Here is a 16,872-nt window from a genome sequence, read left to right as displayed (position 1 = left end):
TCACTTCAATTTTTTTATTGGTTTTTGAATGGTGTAATTTTGATCATAATGTCTTACACTTAAACGTCACACTAACACAGCTCTTTTTTTCGTTTATTTTTAATTTGTTTTCCTGAGGGAGTTCTTCGTTATTCAGTTATCCTTTGTGCGTTCTATCTTTGTTAATTGATACCATGAAGATGCAGCTTTTACAACGAAAGTTGTCCAGTGTTCCGAAGAGTCATAAGGCTAGCTCCAAGTCTGTTTCAATGATGTCCTTGGAGGAACGATTCCGGGATAGTACAGAGCCGGCGCAACTAAATCTAATGCTCGATCTTAACGAGGAGTTCTTCACCAAATCCTACCTGCTGGTGCAGACTCTCAGCAATCGCCACTCCTTTCTGGCTGCCAAGTTCAAGTTTTACATTGACATCCTTTATAGACTCCATGGCCACTACGTCACCGAGGTGGACCAAGGGCGGGAGATGCAGACGAAGGTGAAAACGGCGGACGAGAAGCTGCAGTTGGCCTTGCACACCACGGCCACCTCGGAGGCGATGATGGAGCACTTGCGCGAGTCCTTGGAGGATGCCTGGCGAAACGAGGACACCACCAAGAATCGCGAGGAGATCATGCAGATCCAGTTGATATCACTGGTGCGCAGCGATCAACCAACGTTCAGCAGGGCTATGCCTGAACAGATAGCACCTTCAGCGTAAGTTTTTTAAAGTCCATAAATAAATCTTCAGCGGTTTAGTTCTGTATGTTGAAGGTCCATTTAGTCTCTTTCGAATCTTGATTTAAAAAATAATAATGTATTTCCTCGCAGGAAAGACGCCCATTTCAGGAACTTGGTCTTTCGCGAGCGTGATCGCCTGGCCGGTGAGCTGAAGGACTATCAGAAGCGCCTACAAACAAACCGCATTTATTCCGAATCGCTGGAGGGATTGCTGGAGGTGTCGAAGGAGACAATTGCCAAGCTCAATCTGCGGGTGAAAAAGGCCGAGTCAGAGAACTTTCGATTGGATCACAAGTGTAGAGTGGAGCAGGATAAGTATGAGGAACGTCTTTTGCTTGTTAACAAGGAGCTGGCCTCTGTGTTGCAGCAAAACGAGGAACTCCTCATAGCCGAGAAGGCCATGTCGGAGCTGACATCCGCCAACGAGGCACTGAAGCTGCGAAACGATCGTCTCGCGCGGGAGAACTATAACTTCTCGAAGACTTTTCGCCTTCTGGAGGATGAGAAGCACAAACTCCAGACGAGCCTGAAGATGACCGGCGATTTAAATAATGCTCAGAGGAGGAGTAATGCCGATCTTGAATTGGCCCGCCGCGTCGCTGAGCGGGATGCCAAGAAGCAGGCGGATGACTCGCTGGTCCTGGAGCGACGTTTCATCCAGCTGGCCAAGAAGAACTCGGAGTTGAACAATCAAGTTCTGTTTAATCAGTAAGTAGTAGGAACTTAAGTATACTCAGTACATAAGCTAACTAAGATGTTGGAGGTAGAAAATTAATAATATAAAGTAAAAAATAAAAGTTCTTAAATTGCCTAAAACCCACCTTCTAGAAATGAGATCAAGACCCAGGAAAAGAAAATCATCATAGCCACTGCCAAGCTGGACGAGGCTTATCACCAGAAGGACGAAATGGCTCGCACCCGGGACAAGCTCAGGATAGAGATCACCCGTCTTAACGACATTGTGGCTGGAGTGCGGCACGAAATCGCTATTATTCGCCATCAAATGCAGGATTTGCAAAATGATCTTCACCGGGCCAATAAGCAGTTGGATGAGAAGGACCTGCAGGTGCAGAAAATAGCTCGTGAAAAGAGGGAGCAGACCTTGGAGCTAAACGAAGCCTACAAGAAGATCGATGGCATCGAGGGTGAGTTTTAATATACATTTAATGTTTTTATACCCGTTACTCGTAGAGTAAAAGGGTATATTGTATTCGTGCAAAAGTATGTAACAGCTAGAAGGAAGCGTTTCCGACCCTATGAAGTATATATATTCTTGATCAGGATCACTAGCCGAGTCGATTTAGCCATGTCCGTCTGACCGTCTGTCTGTCCGTCTGTCTGTCTGTCTGTCTGTCCGTATGAACGCTGAGATCTCGGAAACTATAAAAGCTAGAAGATTGGCATTTTGCATGTAGATTTTAGAAGTTCCTACGCAGCGCAAGTTTGTTTCAAAATGGTGCCACGCCCCCTTTAACGCCCACAATCGCTTATATACGATTTTAAAAATTTAAATATTTCGGAAAAGTAAAAATGCAGTTTTATTGTGTTTATCAATACCTATCAAAATGTAGAAGAAATTTTTCAAATCGACCATTCGTTAAAAAGTTATGCGTGATCAAAGTTTCTATCTCCATCTCCCTCGCACTCCCTTTAGCTGAGTAACGGGTATCTGATAGTCGGGGCAAATGTGATTAATTTATATCAATTCCCCTTTTCCAGAGGCGTTGGGTTTAAAGACGGAGCGCCTGGAAGCCCTCCAGTTGGAACTGCATCAGAAGCATCTGGATTTTGTCAACGCGAAGAAGCAGATGGAAATCATCCACTCAGAGAAGGTGTTGTTGTTGAAGACGATGGACATGTGCTCGCGGGACCGCTCCACGCTGCAGAACACGATGACCCAGCTGACACACCAGATCAATCAGATGACCAGCTCTCTGGCCATTTATGAAAAGGAAATCTCCACCCTTGGGAACCAGATTGAGCAACTGAACCGTACCATAAAGCATAAGCAGAACGAGATCCACGCTAAGGGGCGCCTGTTGGCCAGCACACGGTCCGATCTCCGAGAGATGAAGATCCGGCTGGAACAATCGCAGCACACTATAGATTCCGATGAGAAGCGCTTCAAGACCATTGCTTGCGCCCTGGAAGAGGTCACCAAAGAAAAGAGTCTGATCGGCTTGCAGATGGTCAGAAGGAATGATGAAGTGCGCCTGCAACGAGAGAAATTGGAAATGATGCAGAAGGCCATCGATCGGGGAACCTTGCAGTACAATCAGAGATTGGAAGACATTCGTTTGCTCAAAGTGGAGGTAGTCAACCTGCGGATGTCGCGCGAGTGTATGCAACGCGAGGTGGGCAACAAGGCGACCATGCGCCATGATGTGGTCCGATTGGAGCGGCAGCTCAACCAGGAGAGGCTCAAGGTATCGGCCTACTCCGAGGAGCTGTCCCGCCCCTGTCGCACCCATCGCTGGCGAGTGCTTCTTGGCAAGGATCCGCGTCGCCTAGAGCTGATCCGCAAGGTGCAGCACCTCCTCCGGCGAAACATACGCCTCTCCGTGCAGCGGGAGAACATTGCCAAGGAACTGGTGGACTTGAAGCGTCTGCACGAGGAGTTTAAGCGGCAGATTAAGCATATGCCCGATCCCAGTGTGCGACAAAAACTCTGTATCCAGCAGCGCATCAGTCGCCGTCAGACCCGCCAGCTAAAGGCCATGAAAGCCGAGCTGAGGATCAACGAGATCGATCTCAAGGCCCGGGAACACTTAATAAAGGGTTTCCAGGAACAGTTGCGGTCGCATCATCGAGAGAATCAGCAGTTAACCAATGGCGGCGGGGATAGAAAGGGTTCCACTGGGGAGGCGATCGACAGTAACTTTTTGGATCATGTATTCGACTTTACTTCCACCTGCGATCTTATAGCTAAACAATCTGAGTGATTGTATCTATACTATACCCAAAACAGCGGATAATAAGGTATCTTTTTCACTTTCAAACAAATAAAGAACAACTTTTTAAAAGTTTGCTTTATGTTATTTCCTTAACCTCACTGTCTTGCCTGGTGAACAAAAGGTATACATAAGTTGTTTTTCAGAATCAGATCCTTATAAATATCTTAATATAGTTTAAATATTGGAGATTGCATAATTTAAATATAACTTATACCGTATAGGAGGAACTGAACACTGTTCTTACTTATAGCAAACTACTGACCATCTTGAAACCTGCACCAAGAGTCCTTGGCAGTTGGGCAGGCGCCGAATAGCAGTGCATCTGCTCCAGCAACTGTCGCTCCTCAAGGAGTTTTTGCTTGTGTTTTTTTTCCTCTAAAAGCTGGGTCTTCGTTAGCGCCAGGTTGACGCGCATCTCCTCCAGCTTCTCCTTTTTGGATCTCTCGTCTGCCTCCCTGGCACTAAGCTCGGCTTTGAGGACTTTTAGTTTGCGGTCCTTGGCGGATAAATTAGCCTGTTGAGTTGTGGGATAGGATGAGGTTTAGTACTTTTAAAATATATTAGCTTTGGGCTTACCTTAACGCTGTTGAGTTCCGCACGAACTTTGTGACTGGGCAGCTTGAGCATGAACTCCCTCAAAGCGGCATATAGCTGTTGGGCTTCATTTAAGGCCCTCTCCTGCTCCAACGCAGCCACATTTTGCTGGAGCAACTGCTTTCGCAAGATACTGATGCGACCCAGGAGATCCATTTTCTCTGGATCCTTGCCGCTTAGGAGCCGCCAGCGATGAACGTTCATCGGCGTGACCATTTCATCCTGTAAGGCACGCGCCTTGATCCTCTCCTGGTTAAGCATGCGGTGCATTTGGAGAAGTTCCTGGCGCAGATCCGCTGCACTTTCTCTATCTGCCCGCAGGACATCCCTTTCCGTTCGCAAATTCTTAATCTCCACCCCCATCAATCGCATGTCATCCTGGCATTGGCTGCACTGCCTCTGGGTCTGATCATACACCGTTTGGAGGTTCTCCTGGCTGTGCTTTAAACGCTCGTACTCCTCGTTCCGTTTGGTCAGTGCAGCACTGATTGCGTTCTTCTCGTTTATTAGATTGTCCGCATCCTTTCGCAGACGTGCCAGCTTTTGCTCATCCTCCTGCAGCGACTTGGCATGTCGATCGTTCTCCTTGCGCTTGTCCAACAGTTCCGCCTTGGTGTGCTGCTGACCCAGTTGTGCGTGTCGAATGTCATTGCGCAGCAGGCGTCGCTCCTTCTCCATGCGATCGATTTGCAGTTGCACTTTGGACAGCTCTGCATCCCGGTATCCGATTTTCGCCTTCAGTTTCTCCACCATCGCTTGGAAATTGACCAGTTGGTCGCGAAGTTTCTGTCGCTCCTCGTCGGCCACCTGGCCACTGCGTTGAAGCGTCTGGCGTTCGCCAGCTAGTACATCATGTTGCTGCTGAAACTTGGAGCACTTGGCCTCCAAATCGCTGATCGTGCGCTTCAGTTCAATCTCGTAGTTCTCCTTTAAGTGCATCTCGTCTTGGGGAACAAAATATAAAAAAAGGAGATACCAATATGATAGTTTATTTCGAAAACCTACTCTGAAGCGCATCCAACTTGTCTATCCAGTGCTGAATCTCATCAAGCTTCTTGGTCTTCTCCTTCTTCAGCTTGTTGGCATCTTCGTGGAGTTTCTTTAGCTTGGTGTCCATGGTGGTGATGGTGTCCTTCAGAGCACGGACTTCGTGCAGCGCCTCTTGATGCAGGTTGATGCTCTGTTCGAGTTGTTGGTGATTGGCCTGCAGTTCCCGTCTCAGGGAATCCCGCTCCTTTGTCAGGTTCTCGTTATTTTTCTCGAAATGGTGGACCACCCGTCGCATGGACTCCAGTTCCTTGTCCTGAGTGCCCAGCTGAGTTCTGTGAGAGAAAGCTTTTGTACTATTGCTTAATAAATATGGCCCTTTACTTTAGTCTTATGTTCTGCTGTTCAACGTCTCGTTTGGATTCATCTAATCCTGCATATTTCCGCGCAATTGTCTCCTGGGACTTGGAAAGCTTTCCATTGTCCTGACGAACTTTAATTAATTCATCCTCGCGCACCTTCAGCAGATTAATGCGCTGATTAAGAGCCCGTTTATTCTTATCCCTTTCCTGCACTGTGTACTCCAAATCCACTGTGATCTTGGCCAGCTTGTTGTTGGTGGCATTATGTTGGGTATTAAGATGTTCCAAGTTTGTCTTTAAGGAAAGAATCTGAAGATTCTGGCGGACTTTAACTTTGGTCAAGTGCTCGTTGGCCGACTTCATCTGGGATATTTGTTCCTGATAGCGGGACTCATCGCTCTTCATAGTTGAAAGTTCCTTGGACAAAGCATCGCTTTTACGTTTCAGGTTGCAAGCATCGCTGGAGGTTTCCTTAATAAATAAAAACCACAAATGGGAATTGAAATATATTCAGAACTAAAAGAATACAACATACATCCAGCAGTTTCAGTAACTCCTTGTTTTTGGCCTCTAATCCTTCAATTGTGCTGTCCAATTCCGTGGCATAGGTCCGTTGCAACTGCAACCTCTTGTTGAGATCGGTGATCTCGGCTGTAAGGCGTTCCCGTTCCTTTCCATCGTCACGTTTGCTCATGGCCAGACGTTTCTCATTAAGATGGGCCACCATTTGCTCCGATTCATCCAGTTTCTCGCGCAGACTCAGGACCTCATCCTGGGCGGACTGTTCACGGATCTGAGCTGCATCCTTTTGCTTCCAAGCGCCCTCTGTAAATGTAATTCGCCATTAAACAAATGACTATTATTAATTTGTATTCAGATACCTATGACTCCTCGGAGTTCCTCAATGGTGGCCATGTCCATTTTGGTGACCCGAGCAGCATTCTCCAAACGTGCCTCGAGGCTTTCGATCTCCTTTCGCAGGTCCTGGGAACGATCCTTTTCCATGCGAAGGTCGCTTTTATAGCGAGTTCCACATATGAGCAATCTCTGGACATTGTCCGCATTGTTGGGAGTGTCCTTTTGACGCAGAGCTTTCGTTGCCTATGAACAATAATTAATAAAGTTTAATTCTTAATATTAAATTTAAGTTATACCAAATCAATACCTCGGGGATTTTCTCGCATAATTCTTTGTAGAAATCATCATCGAAATCATCTGGAACCAAGGGCTCATCCTCAGATCCGGAAGCCTTCGACATCTTTCAGTTTTAAGGATCTAAACACATTATTGACCAAACCCAAAGGCGTAATCTGGTCCTGGCAACAAGTTGCCATACCGGCACAAGCTGTCAAGGGCAACACAACAGGTTTAATTGTTTACTGGAATTGTCTTTTATTTGTGTTAAGCTAATATATGTAAAAAACGACATAGTGTTCCTAGTAGCTATAGAAACAAAGTACATCCTTTAACATTTTCGTGTGAAGTCGTATATTTGTTGCCAGTTGCTCTATAAATCTCCTATTGCTTTTGAGTAAACTTTGGAATCATAGGTTAATATCTATACTACATTTTACTTAAAATAAGCAGTTGGTTGACATACACAAATGTGTTACTTTGAGCTTAAACTTTAACGTAATAATTTAAGATTGACTGGATGACATCACAATAGCTTCGATGTTGGGACTATGGCCACTCGTCTTCGAAAGGCGCATCGTTTACCGTGTGGAAACTTAATCCAGTACCTTCGGGTTTGTGCCATGAGGGAAGCAGAACAGTTCGCCAGAAGGATCTGTAAATAAGTCATAGTATTATCGTTTTTTACTAAAAATTCACTTTTCATATGAAACCCCAATTACCTGCCTCGCACCAGACCCAAAAACAATTTCCAGTTTTTCCTTGTGCCAAAGTTATAGGGATTGATGTAAATGCGTTGCTGCTGGAGAAGTCGTTTTTGCTCCGCTTCGTTGATGTGGGCCTCTACACTTGTCTCTCCGCGAGTGATTAACTTGGCATGCCAAATGGTGAGACTGCCAAGAGCCAAGACCACGGATACATTCGTGAAGGCCATAAACCACACGGCTCGGCGTCGACCAGTCGAAGGGCCATCCGTATCCACAATGGGTGTGGGCAGATTGTGTACCGCAGGGGGCAGCATGAATTCATCGTACTCATGGGGATGGGTCTGAAAAAACAATCTATTGAATTAAGTGCTCGGTAAATTTCAGTTTACTGACTCACCACTGGAATGATATGCCCACTGAGGTTATACTTGACCGGCTGCCCCTCTAGGGGCTCAATCTCCGTCCAGGCTTCGCCATGATCCAGCCACAGGTATTTGTGACCAATCTCCAGACCAAACAAAATAAGAAACAGGCAACCTAGAGTGGTGTACATCATGTAGAGGAAGAAGTACCGATGATTACCGTATCCCACACAGTTGTTTAGCCATGCTATAGATAAAATATTGTTAATCCTTTAAATCCTTTAAAAATACCGATACTCACGGCAGTGGTGATCCATCTTGAGGATGCAGCGATTACAGACGGAGCAGTGATGAGTCCTTGGTGGTTTGGGGGCTATGCACTTCCCGCACATGCTGACCGCCTCCACTAGGGACACACCTTCCGGCGGATGGCCAGCCGGCGTGATTACAGCCATCACATAGTGGAAAACGACATTAAGCAACAACCAATTGCCCACAATGATAAGGAAATAGGTGACCAGCTGGCTTTTGGCATACCAAAAAGGCAAACCAATCCAGTAGGCAATGCTCACAACCGAAGTGGTCAAGGCAGCCACGCCTACCACAAAGAACTGAAAGGGATAATGCGGTTAGTGGCTATAGGTGTTGAAAATGCAATTTAGTATTTTAACCTTCTTTTTTCTATGGCATGTTTTACATTTTCGATTACTAAATATGTTAAACTAAAAATTAACAATTTAAATTTGTATTGACAAAAAAATATATTTAGAATACAAATTTAAGAATTTTTGAGTACCAACAGAAAAGGCAAATATAAAAAAAAATGTTTAAATATAAATTTATTAACAAAATTTTAAACTAATTTAACTACAGCGCATTCTAATCATTTTCAAAATAGCAAGCTTTGGAAAAATGTTATGTAGGATAGTGTTACCGGTCCCAGGCAGTGAGTGTAGTTGTCCACAAACCAAAATATTGGTGTCAAGCAGACGTCCGACGCGTAGGAGGAGTTCATATGAGCGTTAAAGGTCAGCGAATGCCAGCAGTGTTTCATGTAGGACCATCGAAGCCGACAAATAGAACTGCATAAAAGTAAACAATAAACAAAAACAAACCAATTGGCGTTCCAATTGGAAACTGAGGGTTGGCAAAGCTTACAGCAGCTCCTGACTGGAGTGACCTCGCCAGGTAATGCGCGCCATTGGTATTCGGGGGCTTTATCCTTTTTCTATAACTTCTTAACTTTATTTCAACATATTTGGCATTAAATAAACTATTTTGGCGATAGAAATGGCAACCACTGTTCGGTGTGACCTTCAATTCTTTTTGTGAAAATCTATGTCTCAGCTGTTGCCTATCGATGTTTGGGTCTCTATCGCATTATTAATCTATTGTATTTTGTTCACCCCTAATTTGTTTTGCATTTTCCGGTGAAATTGTTAAAAAATTATATTTTCGACATGCGCCCACGCAGCAGGAGTCGCAGCAGACAAAGGGTGCGCCGCAGATCCGATTCCGGAGATCGATTCCCGCTCGGAAAGAAGGACAAACCACAAATCGCAGCACCGTCGATCGGTTTCCCGGGAGAGGGAACGAGACAGAGAGCTCCACAGGGAAAGGACCTCAAATCGCAGCTCCCGCCGCTCCAGGGAAAAGGATGCAGTGCCCCGTCGTCGGAGAACCCGTTCCTCGTCCTCTAGCAGCTCAAGCACCAGCAGTGGCAGTTCCAGTTCTTCTAGAAGCCCTTCCAGAAACCGCAAATCCCGACCAAAATCCGTGGAGCGCTGGCCTAACGATCGTTTCCACGAAAACAACGACAGGCGGCAGAATCCTTTCCGAGGAAGGGCTCCCGAGGGCAGTTTCATTAATGACCCAGCTGAACCATCGACAAGATCACAGCATCGGGGTCGAGGAGCCTCTAACCACCAGCCGAAAGGCGATTTCAAGGCGGTAAATGCCCGCAGGAACCAAAGGGTGCGCATCGGCGAAGAGGGCGTGCCAGATGTCTGGGGCAAGAGCCCATCTCGGCCAGAAAGCGATGACGTGGAGCTGGTTAAGGGTTCCTACATAGGACCCAAAAAGAAAAGGAAAAAAGGTAAAAACAAACACAAAAAGTCGGACAAGAAATCCAAGAAAAAGTCTAAGAAATCCAAGAAGAAAAAGAGCAAGAAGGAGTCTAGCTCCTCGGAGGACTTCTCTTCCAGTTCGTCTAGTAGCGAGGACAGCAGCGATGAATCCAGCAGCTTAAGTTCCAGCTTTGAAAGTGAAAATGAGTCCGACGAGAAAGATGTTTGGTTGGAAAAGACCGCCGAGGGCATCAAGAAATCCAAAAAGAAAAAGTCTTCAGCGAGCAAAAAGGATAAAAAGTCAAAAAAGAAGAAAAAGAAAAGAAAATCTGAGGCGGAGAAGTCCAAGAAGGGCTCAACATCTAGTGGTAGCAGGTCAAAGACGAGGGATAGCGCATCCCACAATGACGAGGATGTGGGCCCATCGCTGCGAACTGGCGGCAGCCTGAATCAAAAAGATTTCGGCAAGGCTTTGCTGCCTGGAGAAGGTGCCGCCATGGCTGCCTACATCGCCGAGGGCAAGAGGATTCCTCGCCGTGGCGAGATCGGCTTGACCTCCGATGAGATCGCCAACTTTGAGTCCGTCGGCTATGTGATGAGCGGCAGTAGGCATCGCCGCATGGAGGCCGTGCGCATCCGCAAGGAGAACCAGCTGTACTCCGCTGACGAAAAGAGGGCACTGGCCATGTTTAGCAAGGAGGAGCGACAGAAGCGAGAGAACAAAATCCTGTCGCAGTTCAAGGACATGATCCACTCCAAGCTGCAGGCCAAGGACAAGAAGTAGACGAGCCATTTGTTGGATTTGTAGAAACGAGTTTAAGACTTTTTTGAATATAAATCAAACCCACATTCAAAGGAAACTAAGGCCAACGAATCATTAATACTTCATGATCTTGTAAACATATTAATAAATGGAATAATTAAAAATTGTAGAAACCAATTAAACTTAAAAAAATGTGTATACCAATTTAATTTCCGTGTAAATGAATCGTACATACCGATTTTGTTATCACCGATGCATAAGGTTTTTTATATATCCAGAAAAAAATTCCACATATCAAATAAAAGTATACTTATAAAATATATTTTTGAAAATGTTATTAGAATAGTGTTAGGGAATAAAAATTGATTTTTTGTTTTACAATTTTAGAAATGGACACCCTGTACCCTGCATAAAAGTGCGCCAGCGATATTTGGCATTCATAGTAATCCAGCACTTGGTCACACTGCCGAGATGCTCGAGAAAACGTGGGGTTGAAAAACCTTTGACCAAAACTGTGCCAATTCCACAATTAAACCGCAAAGTTTGCATAATTCGCCGGTTGACTCGATGTCTGCACTTATTTACCAGACCCATTAACCGAATTCCGCGCGACAGAGTGTAAATTTTCGTTTAAATCGCGAGTTGGATGTGCGAAAAAAATCATCTGCGGAGGGTGTTGGTGCGAGTGAGACAGTAGCTGGCGAAGAGCGGAGCAAAACAAACTAAGGCTAACCGGCAGGAAAGAAGAAGAGGAGGAAGAAGAAGAAGGAGATAAGCCAAATACAATTGAAAAATACATTGATAAACATACACCCACGAAAGCACGGCACACCCACAAACACATTGCTTCGTTTAATCAATTAACGGGACAACGGCCGAAGAAACAGCTACAGTTCGTTTTCAGACGTCGCGTGCGAAGATTGTGTCACAGAGCTGCGGGATAATAATACTACAATTCCTGGATATAACACTAAATAGCCACCATGCCCGCCATCGATGAACTGCAGTCGCCCTCGAGTGAAATGGTGCTTCTGACCCCCAGTTCTGGAAATCCGCCCTCCAGCATAGCCCAACCTGAAACTAATCCCCCCGAAAAATCTCAAGGTCGAGAAGGGTCCGCCGAGTCCGATAGCAGTAGGGTGGCTATCAAAAAACAACTGGGCCTTCTCGAAGGCGTGGCCATCATCCTGGGTATTATCTTTGGCTCAGGAATCTTCGTATCCCCGAAAGGCGTTATTCGCGAAGTGGAGTCCGTGGGCGCTTCGCTGGTCATCTGGATTTTGTGCGGCCTACTGTCCATGATAGGAGCTCTTTGCTATGCGGAACTAGGTACCGCCATACCCAAGTCTGGCGGGGATTACGCCTATATCTTCGAGGCATACGGATCGCTGCCGGCGTTTCTATATCTCTGGGATGCCATGATGATATTTGTGTGAGTTTTACTAGGGTTATGAACATTATGAATGTATTGTTTAAATATTTGTGTATGTATATTGTGACAGTAAACTTTCCTTATTTACATTTTTTGTTTTCAAAAAAGTAAAATTAGTAGCAAATTACCTTTATAAATCGATTTTTAATTACCTATCTAATATCTGATCTACTGATAACTGATGTTTGAAACTTTTTACTTAAAATTGGTTCGAGTCAGGATTTTAAAATTTTAGTAACTTATAGAAAGAAATGAAATAAAACTTAAATCTTGTGTATTAAATCATGTGAATCAAATAATATAGTAAAGAATTGATTTTAATTTGTATTATTATTATTGATTATAATTTTTATTATTATTATTATTGATTATAAACTTAATTATACCTAAAAAAATGGTTTTCATATAATAACTGAAGTATTTCAGAAACGTGTGGTAATACCTCGATTCTAGGTACTGAACATTATTTTCAGACAGGGTCAAGTTCAAAAGCTGTCCTAGATAAGACTAGAAAGCAGAAATTACTTCAGATTGGTGTGAATGTAGCAGGTTTTTCAAGGTTTAGGCCATCGGTTTTATATTATATAGAAAGTAAAAACCGAACTTATCACGTAATCTACACCGTATACATTAATTTATTGACCGTTTTATTTGCTGCTATTTTCGCCATTTAGGATCGGCGATAAGCGCAAATATCTGCTTTTCCACTTTTGCATGCGGAGATTATCAGTGTACATATGTACATATGCCTTAATGCAGTCTGCGTAAATTTTCCACTGATTATGTGTTCTTATCTCTTGCAGACCCACGACTAATGCCATTATGGGCCTGACCTTTGCCTCCTATGTGCTGGAACCCTTTTTCGGCGGAGCCTGTCACATTCCGAAAATAGCCCTGCAATTGCTGGCGGCTATAACCATCTGCTTCCTCACCTACCTAAATTCGTACTACATGAAGGTGACCACCAAGATGCAGAACATAATTATGTTCACGAAGATCGCTGCCTTAGTGATGATCATCATCGTCGGCCTGGTTTGGATGCTAATGGGCAATGTGGAGAACTTCACAAGACCCTTCGATAGTACTGAGACTGATCCCGGCAAGATGTCGGTCGCCTTTTACTCCGGGATCTTTTCGTATGCCGGTTGGAATTATTTGAACTTTATGACGGAGGAACTGCGGGATCCCTATCGCAATCTGCCGCGTGCCATTTACATCTCACTGCCGCTGGTCACCGGCATTTATGTGCTGGCTAACGTGGCTTATCTGGCCGTGTTGTCGCCATCCGAGATGATCGCCTCCAATGCCATCGCTGTGGTAAGAATTGAGCGACCCTGTTCCGATCAGATTGTGAGGGAATCGAGATTAAAAATTTTTAAAAAATCACTTTTTTGTTTTTATGTTTCGTTCTCAAAACATAAAATTTCTATAAAATATCAATTAAAAAAGGATTTTACTTTTTAGTATTACCTATTATTTATTTCCAGTTTACGATCGCAATTTGCAAGTTCTCTAGAAAAGTTAATTTATTTGATCGGAAAAGGCAACTATTAAACCAGAACGGTTTTTCAAACGATTTTAATTGTTCTCTCTCCACAGACATTCGGCGATAAGATTCTTGGCGCCTTTTCATTCGTTATACCAGTCATGGTGGCCATCTCTGCCTTTGGCGGCCTGTCCGTCCACATCATGACCTCCTCCCGGATTTGCTTTGTGGGTGCCCGCAACGGACACATGCCGGCGATATTGTCGCACATCAGCGTAAAGAGCTACACGCCGCTACCGTCGCTCGTTTTTCTGGTGAGCTGCGCCCCTCAATTAGCACACAAATGATATTATGTAATTAATCCCTAATTGATATGGTTGTGTCCCTCTCGACAGTGCTTTCTCTCCATTGTGATGCTGGTGGTGAGCGATGTGTATGTGCTGATCACCTACGCTAGCATTGTGGAATCTTTCTTTATAATGTTGTCCGTGTCAGCGGTTTTATATTTCCGATACACCCGTCCCTGCATGGAGCGCCCAATTAAAGTGAGTTTAGAGTAATCAGTGCTGCCGATCTAGGTTTAGCTAATTCGTTTTTAGCAAAATCAACCTTTCAACAATTAAAGTCATAAAAACTCTAAAATTTTTGTTGTGGTCGATTTTATATAAATATTTGTACCTACTAAAACTGAAAGGTTCTTAATAATTTATGTAGAATTAAACCCAAGGCCACAAATTAAATCCCTTCTATTATATATAGTAATATCTTTTGTTCCTTAAAATTCAAAAAATATATAAGCTATTTTTTTTAACTGCTTCAAATATTTTTTTTTATTTTAAATGTGAAATAGTTTTGGCTATTAAATTAAACCTTTATTTAGCAACACTGAACCAAATGCATATTATTTACTATAATCTATTGTTATTGCTGTGACAGGTCGCTTTGTGGATACCCGCCTTATTTGTCATCGTGTGCGCCTTTCTAGTCGTCGTGCCCATTTATGTGGCGCCCTACGAGGTAGGTATGGGGGTATTAATCACCCTAATTGGCATACCTTTCTACTATGTGGGTGTCGTGTGGAAGAATAAGCCGAAATGGGTGCAGCGCACGATTGGTGAGTATTCCTTCATATTAACCCTTATGTGTGGCATTGTCCGACATTTATATGGTTTTCCCTTCTAGACTCGTTGACCTTCACTTGCCAGAAACTCTTTATGTCTGCAAAAGAGGAGAAGCAGGACTAAACTGCCTCCTTGTTAAACCAAAAATGGATATAGTCGAAACAGCACTTGACGAGTTACCGAAATCAGCAGCATTTTGGACTTTCAATTGTCAATCTGTTTCCTATGTGACCGCTTGAGGAGGAGAACTTTGACTTGTTGAACCTGAATACCAAAAACAGAAAAAATATTTATAAAAAGCGAAAAGCAAGACCTCTACATCACAAGAACTGGAACACGATGTCAATACTATTTCATATATCTATATTTATAAACCATGACAAACTACGTTTACCTAAAGTGCAAACTCTTCGAATAGTAGTTTAGTTTTGATTTAGAGCTTAGCATTTATTCTGCACTTATTTTTTAAATTCTATACCAAAGTAAGCCAAAAACTGTTTGCCAAAGTTGCGATATTCAGTTCGATATTTGCCATATTACCCTCTTTTGTTGCTTATTGTTTAAAAATTCAGTTATTACATTGTTTTTGTCCCTCATTTAGCTAACTAAGTGCATTGAAATTTTGTAATAAAGATTTTTGTACGTTTTAACGAGCTTTTTTCAGTATTTTAGGTGCTCGCCGCAAAAGTATGCAATGAGATGTTTGCAAAAGATAAAGCAAAACAATTGATAAGGTTGAATTGATTGAGCATTGCGTGGGATCTAAGCCTCTACGACTCGATGCCTCCGCTAATCAATTAGGGCTAATAAATAATGGGTCTATTTTAAGCCATTCATGACGGAGAAGTCGCGATTTTTGCCAAAAATAAATCGCCGCCTGTCGCCGCCTTTGACATTTCGGACAATAGGAGGTTCGAAGAATGACGCCAGCGCTATATTCGATCATTGATAGAGTATTCCGCGCGGATCCGTACTCGCGTCTAGGTGTTTTTAATTGATAAAACTGTAGCGCATATCTGGGATTCGCTACACGGTTCGCAGGTGCGCCCATCTATATCTACGCGAAAACTGGGCGAGAGTAGTAGACTGATTTGTATGCGCCGTATTCGGCGTCTCGTTTAATGTCTTTTTAAGTATTTATATGCAGGGAGTACGTCTAGTTACCAGATCGCTCGTAAAATCGCCTCAATTCGATTTGATGTTTTTTATTATGGCCAAATAATTGAGTTATTGCGACTGGTCGGGCATCATAAGTGCGATGGGAGGCTCCCGATCTTGGGCTGTAACTGCTTTATTAGTGATCTTAGACGAATGCTATTTCAACAATTAGGGATAGGATAAACAACAACTTGCTAAACGGATGCTAATTGCTGGCACGTGAGTTTCGCCACAAAAGAAGCCATATTTCGCTCTTGACGAACTATTCCACATTTATTGATCGATGCGGACAGTTTACTTAGTGATCGATTCGGAGGCGTTATCTAGCAAATATTGAGATATTCTGCTGCTGAAAAAGAGGTTGACGTTTGCATAATCAATTGCATGCTAGATTAAACGAATCGGTTTCAAACGGAGATGAGTTCCTTTTGATCAAAGCTGCCCATGTGATAATCATGCGATTACTCTCTGACAAACTAACATCTATTGACACCTTTTGGGCAATATTTTGAGGTCTTCACAATCGTGCGCAAACAATAAAATTAGCAATGGGAAATCCAGCTAATTACTAAGCTGAGCGGACCGAAAACAACCGGTTACTGAAATATTTGCAAAACTAGATTAACTGAATTAAATTGGATTGATTGATAATAGGTGTATTTTTCTTGGCTAAAAAAACATAAATTATAAAAAATCAATTTATTATAAAAAGATGAACTAAAATATTTATAAAACCAACATTAAAAAATCAGCCTTATAAATTTCCAATGTATTAGGAAAACAATTGCAATATTTGGTAAAGAATTTCATAGCCTTAATGAACGAATACAATCGCCAAAAAAAAATTTTAAATAAATATGGTCCTTTTTTTAAAAATGAGTAGTTATGATGTACAAATTACAAATGATAAGTCTAACAACTTAATTTTTTTAAAGGGTTGAGTTATTAAATGGGTAATATATTTTTTTTAACAAAAAAAGGACGAGGAAAGCGATTTTTTGAATTGCTGTATATATGTATTCAGATCT

General features: G+C 43.1%; 5 protein-coding genes across 6 annotated transcripts; 3 read left to right on the top strand and 2 right to left on the bottom strand.

Annotated features, from left to right (window-relative positions):
- The first annotated feature begins 44 nt into the window (after positions 1 to 44).
- Positions 45 to 3,735, top strand: LOC108052001 (cilia- and flagella-associated protein 58). Of its 2 annotated transcripts, none has more exons than XM_017134310.2 (4): positions 45 to 694; positions 809 to 1,426; positions 1,547 to 1,863; positions 2,438 to 3,735. In XM_017134310.2, the coding sequence occupies exons 1-4, from the start codon at positions 174 to 176 to the stop codon at positions 3,658 to 3,660; spliced, it is 2,679 nt and encodes an 892-aa protein (XP_016989799.2). In that variant the 5' UTR covers positions 45 to 173; the 3' UTR covers positions 3,661 to 3,735. The 2 variants fall into 2 exon arrangements, with proteins under 2 accessions (XP_016989799.2, XP_016989800.2); XM_017134311.2 differs by lacking the exon at positions 45 to 694 and having other exon boundaries at positions 950 to 1,033; positions 1,086 to 1,426.
- A 181-nt stretch (positions 3,736 to 3,916) lies between these two features.
- On the bottom strand, positions 3,917 to 6,873 carry LOC108051999 (cilia- and flagella-associated protein 58). Its single transcript, XM_017134308.2, has 7 exons — positions 6,781 to 6,873; positions 6,497 to 6,716; positions 6,151 to 6,440; positions 5,638 to 6,086; positions 5,272 to 5,588; positions 4,249 to 5,210; positions 3,917 to 4,186 (listed from the first exon to the last, which is right to left on the bottom strand). Exons 1-7 carry the CDS (start codon positions 6,871 to 6,873, stop codon positions 3,917 to 3,919), a joined length of 2,601 nt encoding a protein of 866 aa, XP_016989797.1.
- A 219-nt stretch (positions 6,874 to 7,092) lies between these two features.
- On the bottom strand, positions 7,093 to 9,147 carry LOC108052005 (palmitoyltransferase ZDHHC16). Its single transcript, XM_017134314.2, has 6 exons — positions 8,977 to 9,147; positions 8,753 to 8,900; positions 8,120 to 8,429; positions 7,854 to 8,065; positions 7,472 to 7,797; positions 7,093 to 7,404 (listed from the first exon to the last, which is right to left on the bottom strand). The coding sequence occupies exons 1-6, from the start codon at positions 9,018 to 9,020 to the stop codon at positions 7,299 to 7,301; spliced, it is 1,146 nt and encodes a 381-aa protein (XP_016989803.2). The 5' UTR covers positions 9,021 to 9,147; the 3' UTR covers positions 7,093 to 7,298.
- Positions 9,148 to 9,202: 55 nt separating this feature from the next.
- LOC108052003 (NKAP family protein CG6066) lies at positions 9,203 to 10,967 on the top strand. The gene is given in 2 exon segments (XM_017134313.2): positions 9,203 to 9,344; positions 9,346 to 10,967. Coding segments are annotated over 2 exon segments (1,389 nt in total). The 5' UTR covers positions 9,203 to 9,278; the 3' UTR covers positions 10,669 to 10,967.
- A 118-nt stretch (positions 10,968 to 11,085) lies between these two features.
- LOC108052002 (large neutral amino acids transporter small subunit 1) lies at positions 11,086 to 15,336 on the top strand. Its single transcript, XM_017134312.2, has 6 exons — positions 11,086 to 12,079; positions 12,883 to 13,396; positions 13,679 to 13,879; positions 13,961 to 14,110; positions 14,502 to 14,679; positions 14,748 to 15,336. The coding sequence occupies exons 1-6, from the start codon at positions 11,631 to 11,633 to the stop codon at positions 14,807 to 14,809; spliced, it is 1,554 nt and encodes a 517-aa protein (XP_016989801.1). The 5' UTR covers positions 11,086 to 11,630; the 3' UTR covers positions 14,810 to 15,336.
- The last annotated feature ends 1,536 nt before the right edge of the window (positions 15,337 to 16,872 follow it).

The sequence above is a fragment of the Drosophila rhopaloa genome, unplaced genomic scaffold (genome assembly GCF_018152115.1).
Source record: "Drosophila rhopaloa isolate 14029-0021.01 unplaced genomic scaffold, ASM1815211v1 contig_178, whole genome shotgun sequence".
NCBI lineage: Eukaryota > Metazoa > Arthropoda > Insecta > Diptera > Drosophilidae > Drosophila > Drosophila rhopaloa.
Note: the sequence above shows the minus strand (reverse complement) of the source record. Positions and strands in the feature narration are given on the sequence as shown.

Excerpts from the sequence above, each read along its gene's own strand:
- LOC108052001 (XM_017134310.2), top strand. The coding sequence starts at position 174 with ATGAAGATGCAGCTTTTACAACGAAAGTTGTCCAGTGTTCCGAAGAGT. Across the intron at positions 1,427-1,546 it reads AATCAAGTTCTGTTTAATCA|AAATGAGATCAAGACCCAGG; the intron begins GTAAGTAGTAGG and ends CCCACCTTCTAG. Across the intron at positions 1,864-2,437 it reads GAAGATCGATGGCATCGAGG|AGGCGTTGGGTTTAAAGACG; the intron begins GTGAGTTTTAAT and ends CCCCTTTTCCAG.
- LOC108051999 (XM_017134308.2), bottom strand. The coding sequence starts at position 6,873 with ATGTCGAAGGCTTCCGGATCTGAGGATGAGCCCTTGGTTCCAGATGAT. Across the intron at positions 6,717-6,780 it reads TATGCGAGAAAATCCCCGAG|GCAACGAAAGCTCTGCGTCA; the intron begins GTATTGATTTGG and ends TATTGTTCATAG. Across the intron at positions 4,187-4,248 it reads CGGAACTCAACAGCGTTAAG|GCTAATTTATCCGCCAAGGA; the intron begins GTAAGCCCAAAG and ends ACAACTCAACAG.
- LOC108052005 (XM_017134314.2), bottom strand. The coding sequence starts at position 9,020 with ATGGCGCGCATTACCTGGCGAGGTCACTCCAGTCAGGAGCTGCT. Across the intron at positions 8,430-8,752 it reads ACACTCACTGCCTGGGACCG|TTCTTTGTGGTAGGCGTGGC; the intron begins GTAACACTATCC and ends TATCCCTTTCAG. Across the intron at positions 8,066-8,119 it reads CAAGATGGATCACCACTGCC|CATGGCTAAACAACTGTGTG; the intron begins GTGAGTATCGGT and ends TTTTATCTATAG.
- LOC108052002 (XM_017134312.2), top strand. The coding sequence starts at position 11,631 with ATGCCCGCCATCGATGAACTGCAGTCGCCCTCGAGTGAAATGGTGCTT. Across the intron at positions 12,080-12,882 it reads GATGCCATGATGATATTTGT|ACCCACGACTAATGCCATTA; the intron begins GTGAGTTTTACT and ends TATCTCTTGCAG. Across the intron at positions 13,397-13,678 it reads CCTCCAATGCCATCGCTGTG|ACATTCGGCGATAAGATTCT; the intron begins GTAAGAATTGAG and ends CTCTCTCCACAG.